Below are 14,323 nucleotides of genomic sequence, written 5' to 3' on the forward strand. Positions count from 1 at the left end.
GCTCACCGAACGGGAACATCCTGGCTGCTTTCTGTCGAGCGTGAGACATTTTCAAAGAATTTATTTTCGTAGACTTGTTCCGTTAACAACAACGGCGCCTCGTTTTTGCGCTAGACCTAACTTTTAAAATCTAAATAATAAATTGACAGCTTGTTACACAAACATTCTCTAATCATAAAAGAATTCGTTTTTCATCAAGACAAGATCAGAACAATTCGAAGTTGTGAAAGTTTAAAAAAAGAAAAGCCCGGAAGCAGGGTCACGCAAGGGTCGTAGCAGACGACGGCCGGTTTATCAGTGCAAATCGCCGTTCCTCTCAACAGTCAAAAGCCATCGCTAGAGTTCTTGTGAACCACAGCCGTTGTTTCGTGCATAAAAAAAACGTGCTATTGTAGATAAGCTCACGTCGAGTCGCATTCAAATAACCAACTATGACGACTGCATTGTGAAAAGGGAAAACTGGATCACACGGGTTCACGATGGCTCAGGGGTAAGATAAACCACGCAAAAATAAATTCTTTGAAAATTGTTCGCTCTTTACGGAGGGCACCTAGGATGTTCTCAATTGGTGAGTGTTTAAATGAAATGGTGTTTGTACTGTGTGTAAAAGCCTGACCGTATCTGTGGTGGTTTACGGGAGGCTTACTCTGCCTTTAAGGCTTAATGTTTGCCTACATTAATATAGAAATATAGAGAGAGAAATAGATACAAATTGCATATCATACAAAACAGTATTGACTTCAATGCTTTATATTTGGCTATAATATAACATATATATAAAAAATAAAAAATAAACTGTGCCATGCATATATCGACACAGCGCAGTATCTGGCAATGCGATGATGTGTTACAGAGTCTGACATTTCCAAAACTGAAGAACGAGGTGAAAGTTCACTACGATGAACAACCTATAACCTGCACCACATTATAATATACATTTTGAGAAGTTATCTAACGTGTAGGTGTGACCTATGCTATGCTATGTGACCTGTGCCTTCTTTCCCGTGTAAACCATCTCGTGAATCGCCGAAGATGCTTCCCTGCATATACCTACGATAAGGGCAATTGAACACGCCCCTGGCTGCACATGTCGTATGCATTCATTTTGAGCGCTCACTTTCTTTTGTTTCTGATATCATACGATAAGAGCAACTGAACCCGCCCCTGGCTGCGTTCTGTTTGTTTGTTTGTTTGTTTGCTTAACGCCCAGCCGACCACGAAGGGCCATATCAGGGCGGTGCTGCTTTGACATATAACGTGCGCCACACACAAGACAGAAGTCGCAGCACAGGCTTCATGTCTCACCCAGTCACATTATTCTGACACCGGACCAACCAGTCCTAGCACTAACCCCATAATGCCAGACGTCAGGCGGAGCAGCCACTAGATTGCCAATTTTAAAGTCTTATGCATGACCCGGCCGGGGTTCGAACCCACGACCTCCCGATCACGGGGCGGACGCCTTACCACTAGGCCAACCGTGCCGGTGCTGCGTTCTGTGCAGATCGGGATTTTCAGTTTAGCTGAATGAATTTATGATTACGATATTGCACATGTCGTATGCACTTAGAGCGCTTACTTCCTTTTGTTTCTCAGATCATACGATAAGAGCATAATTCTACTTATAAACAAATACTTGCCCGAGTTCTGAGAAGATTGATATTTTTAGTTTAGCTGAATAAACTTTATAACAATTTTGTTTTATAAATCATGTTAAAATGCGAAATGAGTTATGGGAAAAAAAATACACGTTCTGCGCGGGAAGCAGCTAGGCTGTATAGATTTTTGGTATGTGTCAAAGTGGAAGGATATCCTCCTGCTCCGCATACAAACTGCCGGACAGACTTGCGGTGGTGTACATGATCGGTTACACGTACGGGTAGGAAGGTATCTTTAACCTTGTACAGTCAACACAGTGTTGACTGAGGGTGGAGACAAAGCTTTCGCTCGGTCATCAGTTCTGACAGTACAAAGCTAACAAAACAGGAATTCACATAAACAGTTTGTTTGCCCACATAGTACCAACCTTTAAACACTCACAGGGATATTAGCCTGTGCATAACATTGCCGTCACACATTATGTTCTGTCAAAGGCGCCTGCTTCCTGCCCTGTTTTGAGGCAGGTGTATAAGTTGTGTGCGTGCGCGCGCGCCCGTGTATGTGTACGTCTGTGTTTTGTGTGTGGCTGTCTGGCTGTCTGTCTGTGTGCGTGCGTGTGTGGGGGAGGGGGCGTTTGTGTGTATGTGTGTGTGTGTATGTGTGTGTGTGTGTGTGTGTATGTGTGTGTGTGTGTGTGTGTGTTCGTCTGTCTGTCTGTCAGTCTGTCTGTGTCCGTCTGTGTGTAAAATAACCTAACCTAGGCTCTGGTCACAGTAAGCACTTGATTATCAATACTTCTAAGATGTTGCTTAGAAAAGGTTGAGCTCGTTGTCTTCATTCTTGTTATTGTTGCTATTGTCGCTGCACCATTCACTCCTCTTATCCCCAAGATTCATAAACTGAGAACAAAGCCGGAGGTAAATTAAGCTTTCGACTAGAAGAACAATTCAATATGCCTGTGCCTCTGGCTTGGCGACTATAGTTTTTACCTTTCAAGAAGTGTACCAGTCTGCACGATCGTATTGCAGTTTTTAGGGTTTATATTATACGCTAAGAACAGAATCCGTGGTGGAATGACATCGCGTGTTTGCAGTCAAGAGTGCAGCGCTAGCGAGGCACCAGCCACGCTCTCTCTCTCTCTCTCTCTCTCTCACCCACACCCACATTATCATCCTCTCTCTTTCTCTCCGTCTCACACACACACGCACGCACGCACGCACGCAAGCACGCATACACGCACGCACACACACACATTCACGTCTCTCTCTCTCTCAGTCTCTCTCTCTCTCTCTCTCTCTCTCACGCACGCACACATGATATTGCTATCCGCTAAGACTGATTACGTGCTTGCAGGTCATCTCAGTCTGGGAGTGAAAAGTCGAGAAAGATGAAGGTCCAAATCTCCAAAACAGCCTGAAACAGAAGATTGTTTTGTCAAAAACAAATAGCATGTCAAACATTGATCACAAGAGAACACTTGAAAGATCTATGCGATAAAATCTCACACACAGGACGTCAGACATTTGTCGTCTGCTAGTGCTCTTCGACCTTCCCCTTGGCGGCATTGTTGTTTGTGTCGCGTTTCGGGATTGGCCTGCTGTATATGTGTCACGGCCTATTTGCCCAAATAAGGAAAATAATATGCATCCTGCGCAGGCGAAGAAGAATAAAATCAGCTGATCAGTCAGCAACACTTGAGTCAAACTATGATCTTGGGGAGACGGTGAGCGCTCTCACACCGATCACATGTCGATTTAGTCATAAACGTGCAGTCAGTATAGTAGTATACGTGTTCAGTTGTTCAGCTGAAAGTGTGAATACATTTTCATTCAAAGGTTTACACATTCAGCAGCGCACAATGGTCAAGCTAGAGAAAATTAGTCATGCTGTGAAGCAGGCATTACACTCCTTTCTGTCGCATCGTTCTAGTGACAGCGAAACTTCCAGCATCATTGAATCGGACTTCGAGCACGAGAAATACAAGGACAAACTCGGTAAGTTGAACACAGATATATTTATCTTTTAACACGTTGCCGTTCAATGCAACCAAAAACTTGGCGTGTCAACTCGGCCTACGTCTAAGGCACATACGACGTCATTTCTGAGTGTAGCAGACGATCAATAACTTATTCCGCTCAAACCCCTTTTTTTTCTCTCCATAGATCAGTTTTACTACTACACAAAAGAGATGGTGCTAAGCTTATAGCTCTCATGTTTTTGATAAAAATCATTGATGACTTTCAAAGCAAAAGGACTGACACTAATTTCTTAGACTTTTTAATGATTTTAACTTTTTTCATGATCATTTGTTTTATCGGACTCCCTGCGTTACACGCTTCATCCAGGGGTTTCGACAGTCTAACAAAAATCAAGGACGGTCGGAGACGATTTTTCTGTGTATATGTAAAGAAATTAATTTTTTTTTTTAGAGGAACCACCCCCTCCTCTCTCTCTCTCTCTCTCTCTCTCTCTCTCTCTCTCTCTCTCTCTCTCTCTCTCTCCGTTTTTCTTCTGAGCACTGGCGTCAAGAGCAGGCGACCGTTTAATCTTCAACAAACGGATCTCTACTTATAACGTAGTTCAATTTTCCATCAAACACACAATAGTTTAATCGACGACTAAGATAGACCACAGGCCAATGCGAGGCATGACTTGTTGGAATGGGGGGTAGAGAGAGAGAGAGAGAGAGAGAGAGAGAGAGAGAGAGAGAGAGAGAGAGAGAGAGAGAGAGAGAGAGAGAGAGAGAGCTGTTTTCAGCCGGAGAAAAAACATCCAGATCATATATTTTCCCACCAAAACCAGTGTCCGGTGCCTGTGACTCTCAAAATAAAGTTGATTGTCCGAATATTCGTGGTTCTGGGTTTTCTGTCTCAACTGTGCGAAGTCCCACTTCGATACAGCGATGTGCAAGTCATTACCGAAGCTTGCATGAGAAACAACGTATTTTTTCGGATAATACTTTCATTTGAACAAGGGGAAAAGAATAAACGTTTCTTGCGTGGGCGCACTCTCTCTCTCTCTCTCTCTCTCTCTCTCTCTCTCTCTCTCTCTCTCTCTCTCTCTCTCTCTCTCTCTCTCTCTCTCTCTCTCTCTCTCTCTCTCTGTGTTACGCACACACACACACACACACGCACACACACACACACACACACACACACACACACACACAATGTCACCTCGTCATAGAGTGTCAGACAGACCTAACATCCTAACTTCATTGTAATTTTTATTGTTCCAGATTCTCGGGATCCAAGCATGAACAGCTATGGTTCGTTCGAAGACTCCGGGGAAGTGGAGCAGTTCCAGTCCATCAAGGAGCAGCTGTTTGCCGTGCTGCACAGGTCGTGCGCCAAGAACTTGTCCTGTTTCATTGATGTCTCCGCGGACCAGCTGAACCGTCTGGCACAGGACGTCATTCGCATGTCACACACAGAGCCCTGCGGCCTTCGCGGAGTCATCATCTTTGTTGTGCTTCAGCGGAAAAACTTTTGTGAGAAACTGGCCACCATCCAGGGAGATGCCACCACCACGCCCACGTTTCAAGTGTATGTGACTCTCAAAGAGGACACGAGCCGCTGGAAAGCCTTTAAGAAAGTGTACCTGACTCTGAAAGAATGTTTGCTCAACGGCGTGTGGAAAGAGTCCCCCATCGTTTTGTGCTCCGGTTTCCAGCTGGAGAAGAAACGCCTGTACAGGCCGACCCCAGTGCAATAGATTAACAATTGTTGTTACAGACAAAACAGTATTTACATTGAAGATTTAGACTTTGACATTGTTATTGCCAGTTTCTTTCCAGTTCTGCCGTTTTTCACTTTTACATGACACTTTTGGTTATTTTCGCGACAAATTTAGGCGTGTTTGGTTCCGAAGCTCAAATCGAATGTGCTAAAAGTGGACGTAATCAGTCTGTTTAAAGAAAAATAGACCTTGGAAAAGCGTTTCGTTGTGGAAAAGATTAACTATACACAAGACCAATGCTTGGTGATTTTTTTTAGTTGTCCAGATGTGTGCCTTTTTTCAAATTCCAGCAAGACACTGAAGGATGTTTCATTAGTCTTTTGTAACAGTGTGATCAGTATCAGTCTTTTTCAAGCATTCTTTTCTTGTTCGTATACATGTCAATAATCTCAAGCTCAAAATGCAGTCTGTAATTTTGAAGCGTTTTCTTCCCGTCGATCAAGTTGCTTCCACTTTGAACAAATGACGGATTTTTTGACCAAAAAATAAGTGTGTTGACTGCGTGAGTGTGTTTTTGGTTAAAAAAAAAAGTGACAATTGTGGGACGTTTGATAAAACTGACTTGCGTGTGAATGTTCGAAAAAGGTTGTGTACTTTAAGAAGATGAGGTTTCGTGACATTGAGTTGCTGTTGCTGCAAGACTTGTTTTGTGAATAACTTTCATGGGCTACTGAATGAGGAAATATTTACTCATTTTACGTTTCTTTTTTTTGTTGCCACCTCAACATTGTGATACGGTCAAAGGCTGTTGTCGTGCTTCATGGTAATGAATACGAAAGTACAGAGGTCGAACAAAATAGATGTAGAGGATAACAGCGTGCATGCGGTACATTTTTTGTGTGTATAGTCTTATTTATGCTGTAGGCTATTTATGAATTTGTTTCTCTCTGCAGTGTCTGTAAGTAACGAAGAAGAAAGGGAACTAGAAAACTCGGTCTCCTGGGTAGTATTTCTTGTCTGTTTGAACCACAACTTAGTTCAGATTCTTGTCTAGCTGTTTTTGTTCACTTGTGTTCTGGGTATCTCGCATTTATTTCTGAAAGCGAGTTAGGGGGGAGTAGTGGGTATTTATTAGGATTCGTTCGAAACGAACTCTGTGCTTCGTGATATTGTTCTTTTTGTTTTGTTTGATGTCATCTTACCCCCCGCGGGTTAGGGGAGAAGAATTTACCCGATGCTCCCCAGCATGTCGTAAGAGGCGACTAACGGATTTTGTTTCTCTTTTTACCCTTGTTAAAGGCACAGTAAGCCTCCCGTAAACTGACCATCACAGAGCTCCCCGAGCGTCTACATACAGTACAAGCATACTTCCATTTGAACGCTCACCGAACGGGAACATCCTGGCTGCTTTCTGTCGAGCGTGAGAAATTTTCAAAGAATTTATTTTCGTGGACTTGCTCCTCTACAACAATGGTGCCTCGTTTTGGTGCTGGACGGCTGTTATGAATATCAGTCAATACCGGAAATCACGCCCGGACAGTAAGCCTCCCGTAAACCATCACAGATACTGTCAGGCTTTTACACACAGTACAAACACCCTTCCATTTGAACGTTCACCAAACGGGAACATCCTAGGTGCCCTACGTAAAGAGCGAGCAATTTTTACAGAATTAATTTTGCAGATTGTCTCGAACACTTTTTGGACCCATCTTGAACTCAGGTCAAAAATTAGTTACTTCCCTTCGGGTCTCATTCTATCGATGTAAACTGGCGATAGCCGTGGATCGATGATTATCAGAATGTTTTTGGAACGTGGTGCGTTTTTGCGCTAGACCTAACTTTTAAAATCTAAATAATAAACTGATGATTGACAGCTTGTTACACAAACATTCTTAAATCATAAAAGAATTCTTTTTTCATCAAGACAATATCAGTACGAAGTGGTGAAAGTTTGAAAAAAGAAAAGCCCGGCAGCAGGGTCACGCAAGGGTCGTAGCAGACGACGGTTTATGCATATCGCCGTTCCTCTCAACAGTCAAAAGCCATCGCTAGAGTTCTTGTGAACCACAGCCGTTTGTTTCGTGCATAAAAACGTGCTATTGTATACAGATAAGCTCACATCGAGTCGCATTCAAATGACCGTAACTGACGACTACATTGTGAAAAAGAGAAACTGGATCACACGGGTTCACGATGGCTCAGGGGTAAGATAAACCACGCAAAAATAAATTCTTTGAAAATTGTTCGCCGTCTTTACGGAGGGCACCTAGGATGTTCTCAATCGGTGGGTGTTTGTACTGTGTGTAAAAGCCTGACCGTATCTGTGATGGTTTACGGGAGGCTTACTGTGCCTTTAAGTGTTTCTTGTATAGAATATAGTCAATTTTTGTAAAGATTTTAGTCAAGCAGTATGTAAGAAATGTTAAGTCCTTTGTACTGGAAACTTGCATTCTCCCAGTAAGGTAATACCAATATTGTACTACGTTGCAAGCCCCTGGAGCAAATTTTTTATTAGTGCTTTTGTGAACAAAAAACAATTGACAAGTGGCTCTATCCCATCTCCCCCCCTTTCCCCGTCGCGATATAACCTTCGTGGTTAAAAACGACGTTAAACACCAAATAAAGAAAGTAAAGTAAAGAAATGATGTCATCTTCGGGTGACAGGTACTTAAAAATAGTTTGGGAACAGCGTTTGAACCGCTCAGTTATATGTTCCAGCCTAGTAGATCTAACCTGGCAGGACGTTGTTGAAAGTACGTTTGATGTCACAGTTTCTTGGCAATACAACGTAAAACTGAGTTGTGAGGTTATCGTGTTTATTCGGTAACAGCTCTGAATGCGTGCAACTCTGTGTGTGTGTGTGTGTGTGTCTGTGTCTGTGCCGGTGTGAAAGTGTATGGATCTGTGTCTGTGTGTTAAAATCCCATGTACGCCGATTAGTTTTATACTTGCTGCCGATGCATACCGCCGCACTAAAAAGCCAACTTAGCGTTTATCATGGTGAGCTCGTGTGGAAATTAAGCCAACTGGAACTGAAGCCGCGGTAAATCCAGGGCTGGACCAAATGAGTTGTAAGGGGGGGGTTCCTCCTTTTTTGGGGGGGCAAATCAGCGAAGTGGGGAAGCCACAAGCGCGCGCCTGCAAAGCAGGCGCGCGAACTAGGGGGGTCCGGGGGCATGCTCCCCCGGAAAATTTTTGAAAAACGGTTAAAATATGTGCAATCTGGTGCATTCTGGGCCTTGTTTTGAGGGTTAAGAGCAGCATTGTGGGGGGGGGGGGGGTACCTTTTTCTCATCGGATTTCACATTGAATAAAATTTGTTAGAGACACACAAAATTTATTTAAAAAAAAAACAAAAAAACACTCAAAGCAAGGTACATGCTTTTTCCAGGGGTGGGGTTCCGGAACCCCTGGAACCCCCCCTGGGTCCGACCCTGAAATCTATTGAACATCTATTTCATACGAAGTTAGGTTACGCGGCATTTTCACTGTACTTCAGCGACAAACCATGCCATGACATTACGCATATGATGTCTGAGTCCGAAACTGACTGGAAGAAGGTAAAAAGGTTGAGCCTTATCCCCTTATCAGCCCATTTTGAACAGCCACTTGATTACCAATTTTCAGCTTGTCGTCAGTGGAGGTATATATCACTGTGAGCTTTCTCAGCCCGTGACAGGATTAGCCGGTAGCAGCTGCTTTTGGGGAAACAACACAGAAAGATCGGTCAGGCTTTGTCACTTAATCTCGCTCCAGATATCTTGGTGCATTCGACTGTCTTTTTCGTAGTCGGCGTTTTGCAACGATAAACAAAAAAAACATGAACGTTATTTTGTGTGCAAAACAAAGCTTGACCCCTCGCGGACAGGCTGAGGCCGCCTGGAACATGACAAAGTCAGAGATAAATTGAGTAAAAAGATTATATACGATAACTCACAGCAATCCCCCAAAATGAACAACTCTGAGCGTATGATAGTCAGCTGCTGTGGCATTATGATTAAGCTGAATGAATTTCGTTCGGTTTTCATTTCTGTGGCGAAGAAGTTTGTTGGTTGGTTGTTCAGGAAAAACCTACTGCCCATATCCATCACATTTCCACCATTAATTAAAGTGTGTCTGTGTGTTTGTGTGTGTGTGTGTGTTCCCGGTGTGTGCCTGTGCGTGCGCACGTATGTCAGACAACTAATGTTACAATTAAGGACTGAATTAGTAATGTTGCGAGAAACACTGACTCACACACATTTACACACACACACACACACACACACACTGACAAACGATCTCACACACACACACACACACACCGTGCACACACTGACACACACACACACATTCACACACACACCGACAAGTGGTGCGTTAGGATTTCAAAAATGCAATGCAGTGTATACCGACAGTACTTGGGATTGAACAGGAGCGGAGAAGAAAGCGTATGATGATATGTGATTTTTATTCATGACTGCCGATGGTTCCTCCATACGTATTACACAAGGGTTCGACTCGGGGTCCGAAGGTCGATCACTGACGCGGCCGCAATAAGTTTTCCGGAATATCAGTGTCTTATAGAGTTACCGCCACGTACGCGATAATGATCTCCCTGAAATGATGAGCGTACATTTGATGAAAAGTGCACATATTTCACAATTGAACAGAAGAAAATACAGTAGTAGGCCTACTGGTGACTCAGAGGGATTCATAGGCTATACCGTGCCACGGAAGATGTAAATTACGAATCTGGGTCATCCATCTTAGACATCTTACATGTTTCTTCAATTCGGTAGTAATTCCGCTACTAAATCGGATAATAATATGTACTGCAGTCCTTGTCAGTACTTTCATATCCGTGAGTTATTTGAAGAAAGAAAGAAAGATTCTCCATGCACATTCTCGAATAGAATAGAGATCTGCATCACTGATCAAAATAAAATCATGAAGTTCAAGTTAATTTTTGTGACGGTGACGGTGTTTTAGTGTGTGTGTGTGTATGTGTGTGTGTGTGTGTGTGTGTGTGCGGTGTGTGTGTATGTGTATGAGTGTGTGCCGGTGCCGGTGTGCAGTGTCACGGTCTGCTGTGTGTGTGTGTGTGCCACTGTGTGTGTGTGTGTGTGTGCCACGGTGTGTGTCTGTATGTGTGTGTGTGTGTGTGTGTTAGTGAGTGATAGTACATATAATGATACGAGATGATTACCCGCTTCGCCGGGAAGAAGTAGAGCCGAATACCAGGCTGCGCCTGGGACCCGGCTCTGCCGGGTGTACGCCGGCTTCGCCGGCGCACGAAGGAAAGGAGATAAACGCGCAAAACACTGGAGACCTTCTAAAAATAGTAACGTGCAGTGACCTTCTAAAAATAGTAACGTAGTAACGGGAATATGGATTGACGCCACACGGAGGAAGGGAGATAATCGCGGCTGAAAACACTGGAGAAGATAAGGAAGAGTTACTGGTAGTGGATCCCGACTACAAAAAAAACAAAAATCGGTTCAGCGCGCACAGCGCTGCGCGCTGAGAGCACGTGTTGAAATATCTCATCGATGAGGTTGTGTCCGGGGTTTAGCTGAATACGGTGTCCAAATTTGAAAAAGATCCACCGAGAACTTTGGCCGTGCATCGTGAACAGACAGACAGACAGACAGACAGACAGACAGACACTAGTCGTATATATATATAGATACTGATAAGGTCCTACTGACATAGACTGACTTACATTACACATTGGCAACTCAGTGCTTTTTCAACATTTAGAAAGTTAATTCTCCGACCGGCCAAACTTATTTTGGTGAGATATTTTGCGGTGAATACGCTTTTTCCTATCTGAATTCTCTCACACACACACACACACAAATTCTGCTTGGACCTGGTGGAGAGGTCCCATTTTTAACCCGCACTGAATCAGTCGAGTCTGAATTCTGTCCCACCATCACAGTGGTTAAGGGGAAGTAATCAACTTTTACCATTTCCCAAGATGGTGGTAACGCGTCGTGTTGTCAACGAGCACTTGCTAGGTGTTATTCTTTGTTAAAGTGTGAAGACGCTGTTTTCTTTGTTCATACTACAAGGTGAATCTTAGTCATAGTTACGTTGTCTGCAAATGCATAAAAACAAAAGAAAGAAAATGCAAAACGGCATGTGTGCAACAGAATGAAAATGTGGTAGGCTGTAAAGTTTTAAACAGTCTGTGTGGCTCGTTGTCATCAGCTCTGTGGAAGTTACTACATGTGCTCACGTACTCACACATGATAAACGAGATGTTTACACAGGCAGAAATGTAATCATTGTTAAAGTTGTATTATCTTCGGTTATTGTTGCTTGGTACCATATGATATGTGCACATCCTAGATACTGGGTCACAACTATGGGACATGGACACCAGGAAAAAAAGTAGGACTGAATTGAGTGAAATACTCTTTTTTAAGTGCAAAAGACATGCCTGTATCTTTTTCTGTCAAAGAGAGGACCTTTCATATCGGGGTTTCTTTAGAAATGACAATTAGACACATGCAGTACGCTCTATGTCGTGGGTTACATGGTTTCCACTTTAGGCTTCAATATCCCACAGGAAAGAACTTTAGCTCAGTTATTGCATGTGGCATGTGGACAACATTGATAAATAAATATGCAAACATGAAAGTTTGAAATTACAAGTTTCCATAAGTTAACTAGATCGAAGTAGAAAGTGGAAACCGTAACCCACGCAATTTCCAGGTGCAAAAGTTTTTCTTGTAGGTCAAATGTAGCAACTAGCCTTTTGGGCACCCTTTTGGGTTTTAATACATGATAGAAAGATTTAAGTGAGCAAAAAGTTTTCGATCTGTGCTCACTGGGTTTATGTGTATAGAGATAATACTGTCGTGAGTTACATGGAAACCATAGTTTGTAATGTCTTTTATTTCCAAAGAAAAGAACTAAAACTTGATTATTGCAATTTGCATGTGGACAACATTGATAAATAAATATGCAAACATGAAAGTTTGAAATTACAAGTTTCCATAAGTTAACTAGATCGAAGTAGAAAGTGGAAACCGTAACCCACGCAATGTCCAGGCGCAAAAGTTTTTTTTGTAGGTCAAATGTAGCAACTAGCGTTTTGGGCACCCTTTTGGGTTTTAATACATGATAGAAAGATTTAAGTGAGCAAAAAGTTTTCGATCTGTGCTCACTGGGTTTATGTGTATAGAGATAATACTGTCGTGAGTTTCATGGAAACCATAGTTCGTAATGTCTTTTATTTCCAAAGAAAAGAACTAAAACTTGATTATTGCATGTGGACTACATAGATAAATAACTATGCATACATGAAAGTTTGAAATTTTCAAGTTTCCATAAGCGACAATCCTAAATGAGAGAATTAATCGATTGTCGATCGTGCGTTGCAGAAGAATCGAAAATTTCATAATGGCGCCGATCATGAGAACACATGTGCTGCTCAAACTTTGCACCAGATCAAGCTTTAATCAGCAAAATATCGCAAAATTCGTCGATGAATATATGCTACAATTGTCAAAAAAGATTTTACAGGTCTCAAACAGTGAAGATACAGCGTGGTCTGTCGTGAGTTACGTCTCAAAAACCGGAAACGAATACGATTGGGTGGATAAATTCTCATTGTCTATTCACATGACCGGGTCAAACGTCATGAATGGAACTTTCGACGGTGTTCCCGCGATCTCACAACGCGTGTGTGATAGGCAATGCGGGATTTGTCGTCTGCTGTGGCCATGCTTTCGTGGGTTACAGATGGAAACGAAACAAGGGTGGGGTACATTCAAGCGCGATTATAAGCTGAAATAAATTTGTTTCCTACCGTAGTGCTGTGTTTTGAAAACCTAAATGTTGTTGAAATAAATAAATAATGACTTTGAATAACTTTGAGGTTTCCTTTGTTCAGCAGATCGCATTTTTTGATGAAGTTGAAACCGGAAACGACGGTAACCCACGATTACGTGTTTTCTTTGCCGATCAAACTCCCAGAAGAAGAAAAATAGATGTAATTCTTGAGTGTGTATGTCGAGAATAATCCTTCAGCTGACCCATAAACATCACAATAAAATTCACAGAGCTTTATTCTCCATTATGTACAGCTGCAACACAGACTGGTGTATTTTTGTCCCAGTTTTAGGTGCTGTTTTGGGGGCATTTTGGCTAAAAATTAAATCGTTTAAAACCCACAGCAATGTTTGGAAACCCAAACTTGGTTGTTACAGTAAGTCAAATCCATCCCCTTTGACATCAAAGCATCCCCTTTGTCATCCATTGCTCAGAGATATTGTGACAGTCATTCAAAGTTGACAACCCATAGTATTTCCCAGTATCTAGGACGTGCACATATATAATAATAGTTATCAACAGTGTTTGCTAGTGTCCATATTTGAGCTGAGAGTGAGAGTGAGATCTTATTTAATATCACTGTCATCAGCCTCCTGCCATGCCCATTTCTGGTGTTTTTGTCCACCAAGGTTTTCCAGAAGTAGCAATGGAAGATTTGACTGATGGATGGAGGGATGGTTTAATTAATTGATTATTAGATTGATTGCCTAATTTTGTTCTCTCACTTCTGTTGACAGCGGAGAGAGTGGCTCCGGCAAGACTCATCATGCCATGTCAGCGCTGCACCAGCTGTACTGCGCTGCAGGGGGAGGACCTGGAACGGACGCCTATAAATACCTGTCTGCCACCATCACCGTACTGGCCGCCCTCACTTCCGCAGCCATCCGCTCCAACCCTGACAGCTCACGCGTGGTGAGTGCGTTCGAAGCCATTGTAGGGATTTGAATGCTGGAGGAAAAAGAGGTCCAAAAAATGGTTGGACCCTAACTGGATTACTCAGGGCATAGGTCTTGTCCGATCACGGAAGTTAAACAACTTCGAGCTCAGTCTTCTTCTTTTTTTCGATCGCCGATCACACTTGGAGTCCAGATCTTGAGAAATAATTAGTGGTCTTCTGCAGCCGCAGCCACTGGCCCGTACAGCTTGTTGTGCAGGGACTCCGGCAATGGCCAGATTTCCTCTCTCAGCACCTGGTGGTTCCTGCAGTCTCGCAGGATGTGGG

At 42.9% G+C, this 14,323-nt stretch overlaps 1 protein-coding gene across 1 annotated transcript; it reads left to right on the plus strand.

The window, feature by feature from the left end:
- The first annotated feature begins 3,292 nt into the window (after nucleotides 1-3,292).
- Nucleotides 3,293-8,075, plus strand: LOC138959174 (DNA damage-inducible transcript 4-like protein). The gene is made up of 2 exons (XM_070330552.1): nucleotides 3,293-3,593; nucleotides 4,838-8,075. Exons 1-2 carry the CDS (start codon nucleotides 3,458-3,460, stop codon nucleotides 5,311-5,313), a joined length of 612 nt encoding a protein of 203 aa, XP_070186653.1. The 5' UTR covers nucleotides 3,293-3,457; the 3' UTR covers nucleotides 5,314-8,075.
- The last annotated feature ends 6,248 nt before the right edge of the window (nucleotides 8,076-14,323 follow it).

The sequence above is a fragment of the Littorina saxatilis genome, linkage group LG2 (genome assembly GCF_037325665.1).
Source record: "Littorina saxatilis isolate snail1 linkage group LG2, US_GU_Lsax_2.0, whole genome shotgun sequence".
Taxonomy (NCBI): domain Eukaryota; kingdom Metazoa; phylum Mollusca; class Gastropoda; order Littorinimorpha; family Littorinidae; genus Littorina; species Littorina saxatilis.